Source organism: Stegastes partitus, unplaced genomic scaffold (assembly GCF_000690725.1).
Source record: "Stegastes partitus isolate 25-593 unplaced genomic scaffold, Stegastes_partitus-1.0.2 Scaffold424, whole genome shotgun sequence".
In the NCBI taxonomy this organism is placed as follows: domain Eukaryota; kingdom Metazoa; phylum Chordata; class Actinopteri; family Pomacentridae; genus Stegastes; species Stegastes partitus.
In genome coordinates, this window is record NW_007578155.1 from 486,328 (window position 1) to 488,918 (window position 2,591).

General features: G+C 46.9%; 1 protein-coding gene across 3 annotated transcripts in view; it reads right to left on the reverse strand.

Moving 5' to 3' along the window:
* Positions 1–449: 449 nt before the first annotated feature.
* riok1 (RIO kinase 1 (yeast)) overlaps positions 450–2,591 on the reverse strand; it is an 8,131-nt gene continuing 5,989 nt past the window's right edge. For 2 of the 3 annotated variants that reach the window (XM_008285960.1, XM_008285958.1), the window contains exons 13-17: positions 1,569–1,634; positions 1,374–1,490; positions 1,237–1,290; positions 904–1,014; positions 450–829 (exon numbers count right to left, since the gene is read on the reverse strand). In XM_008285960.1, the coding sequence (XP_008284182.1) occupies positions 719–829; positions 904–1,014; positions 1,237–1,290; positions 1,374–1,490; positions 1,569–1,634 (459 nt within the window). In that variant the 3' untranslated portion in view covers positions 450–718. Of the gene's footprint in view, positions 830–903; positions 1,015–1,063; positions 1,117–1,236; positions 1,291–1,373; positions 1,491–1,568; positions 1,635–2,591 lie in introns of those variants that run through there. The other variant, XM_008285961.1, reaches the window with a different exon arrangement.

Genomic DNA, 2,591 nt, shown 5'->3' on the forward strand with positions numbered 1-2,591 from the left:
AAGATCCCGGGTGTCCTCACCGGGACGTGAACCAACGACCTTCTAGCTGCAAAGCAACGATGCTAACCACTGAGCCACCTCGCGGCCCCGTCCTCACCGGGACGCCAACCGGCGGCCTTCTAGCCACGATGCTAACCACTGAACCACCTGCAGGCCCAGAAACAAATATCAAAGAGAAACCCTCACTGACCACTGAACACACACGTAGAGGAAACACTCTGCAGACTGACGGCTGCTTATCTGACATTTTAGACAAGTTTTGTGTTATTTGGGGAAACTTTTGAGTCAATTTGGTTTGATATCTGAGCAAGACAGTGAACGGTTTGGTGTGAAGCAGCTGCAGGGCGATCCAAGAGCTAGAAACAGGACCAACACTCAGAGGCCTAAACAGCTCTAACGTTCATCCAGTTCAACGAGGTGAGATCTGTAAAAACCAGACTGACAAGTGGTTTTAGTTTTTCTTTCTTCTGTCTGCAAACATGTTTATTTGACAAGGAGCTCTGTGATTGGCTGTTGGAGCCTCAGGTGGATGTCAGGGGAACTACAAGGAGGCTGCTGATTGGTTGAAGAATGTAAAAACAATGGTTTATTTAAAGATGCTTCTGGCAGCAGTGTCTCAGCTATGATTGGTCAGCTCCAGCCCCGCCTCCCAGTCCCTGTGTGTGATTGGCAGGTTTTCTGTCTGTATTGGATCGATGCTCGGCCGGCCGTCAGGGCATCATTTGCCCTTCTTCATCTTGGCCACCTTCTCCTTCCTCTTCTTCACGTGTTTTGGTACTTTACTTCTTCTCTTCTCCCTCTGAGCTTCTTTTACCATCTTCTTCTTCTCCTGAAACAAATACAGACAAGCTTTAACGTTTTGATTCCTTGTTAAACTTTTGGACTCTCATCGCAGACAAACACCTTTCTGTCCATCGGAGCCTCATCATTCTGCTCCTGCTGCTCCTCCTCTTCATCGTCCTCCTCATCTTCATTCTCAGAGGAAGAGCACTCATCTTCCAGCAGTGCAGGAACCTGAGGACACATTGATGCCATGTCACAGTCATGCTACGTTAAGCTAGGCTAGGCTAAACTAAGCTAAGCTAGGCTAAGCTAGGCTGACAGCAGTGCAGGAACCTGAGGACACACTGATGCCATGTCACAGTTACGCTAGGTTAAGCTAGGCTAGGCTAAGCTTAACTAGGTTAAGCTAGGCTAAGCTTGGCTGACAGCAGCGTGAGTGAGAGGTGTTCGTACTGTCTGAACTCCGGAGAGATCCTTCTTCAGTCCGGTCAGCGTTTGGTACAGAACCTGAGGAACACAGAACATCACCATCAGTTCCACCCTGTCCCTGTACGTTCTGATTCTACTCGCCGTGTCGCAGTGATTCGTACGTTGTCGTCGTGTCCACTGATGGCCGACTCCTCCTCCTTTGCCCTCATCAGGTCGACGTCTCGCTCGTAGTGACTGACTTCGTTCAGCGTTCGGGGGATGTAGGCCTTCTTAAACACCTGAGAGGGGTAACAGTTGAAAGGTCAGACACTCAGAGAGGACGTTACTACGGTAACCAACTGAGCATGCTCTGTCACCTCCTCGTCCACTCGGTCCTGATCCGATCGTTGCTCCGACGTTCGCTCCGTTGCGATCACCATCGCCTGGATGGCCAAACACACACAGAGACTGCTTCAATTAGGCGTTATTTATATTTCCTGTCTTTTATAAATAAAGTTTTGTTTGTGTTTAATAAAGTTGTGTGTTGCCTTTAAAAACAAAGTTGTTTTGTCTTTATGAATAAAGTTTGTTGCTTTTATAAAAATGTGTTGTCTTTAGCCTGTGGCTTTTAAAGTAGCTCTAATAAAACCACTGCTCACAAAGCCTGCTCTAGATCCAGGTGTTCTAGCTATAGGCCCAGATCCAACCTCCGTTTGATTGGTAAAGTTCTGGAAGAAGCTGTTGCAGCCAGTTATGTGATGATCTGCATAGAAATGTTTGTCTGAAGAGTTTCAGTCAGGATTTAGAAGCATCATAGAACAGAGACACACTGCTGAAGGTCACTGATGATCTTCTTATAGCTTCAGACAGTGGACCAGTTTCTGTACTGGTTCTGTTGGACCTCAGTGCTGCATCTGATCCAGTGGATCACAGCATCTGATTACAGAGACTGGAATGTTTACTGGACTTAAAGGAACTGCACTGAATTGGTTTACATCATATTTATCAGACAGATTCCAGTTTGTTCATGTTAATGATGGTTCTTCCACCTGCAGTAGAGGTAGTGATGGAGTTCCACAGGGCTCTGTGTTAGGACCTTGTACATGCTCCCTGTAGGCAGTATTATCAGGGAGCACTGCAGACATTTCCACTGTTATGCAGACGACACCCAGTTATATTTATCTATGAAGCCAAATGAAACCAATGAGCTGGTCAGACTCCAACATGTCTGAAGGACATAAAGGTCTGGATGACCTGGAATCTCCTTCATGTAAATTCAGACCAACTGAGGTTCTTGTATTTGGCCCTAAACACCTCAGAAACACACTCTGGAACCAGACAGCTGCTCTAGAGGGCATCGCCTTGGCCTCCAGTTCTACTGTACAGAACCTTGGAGGTGT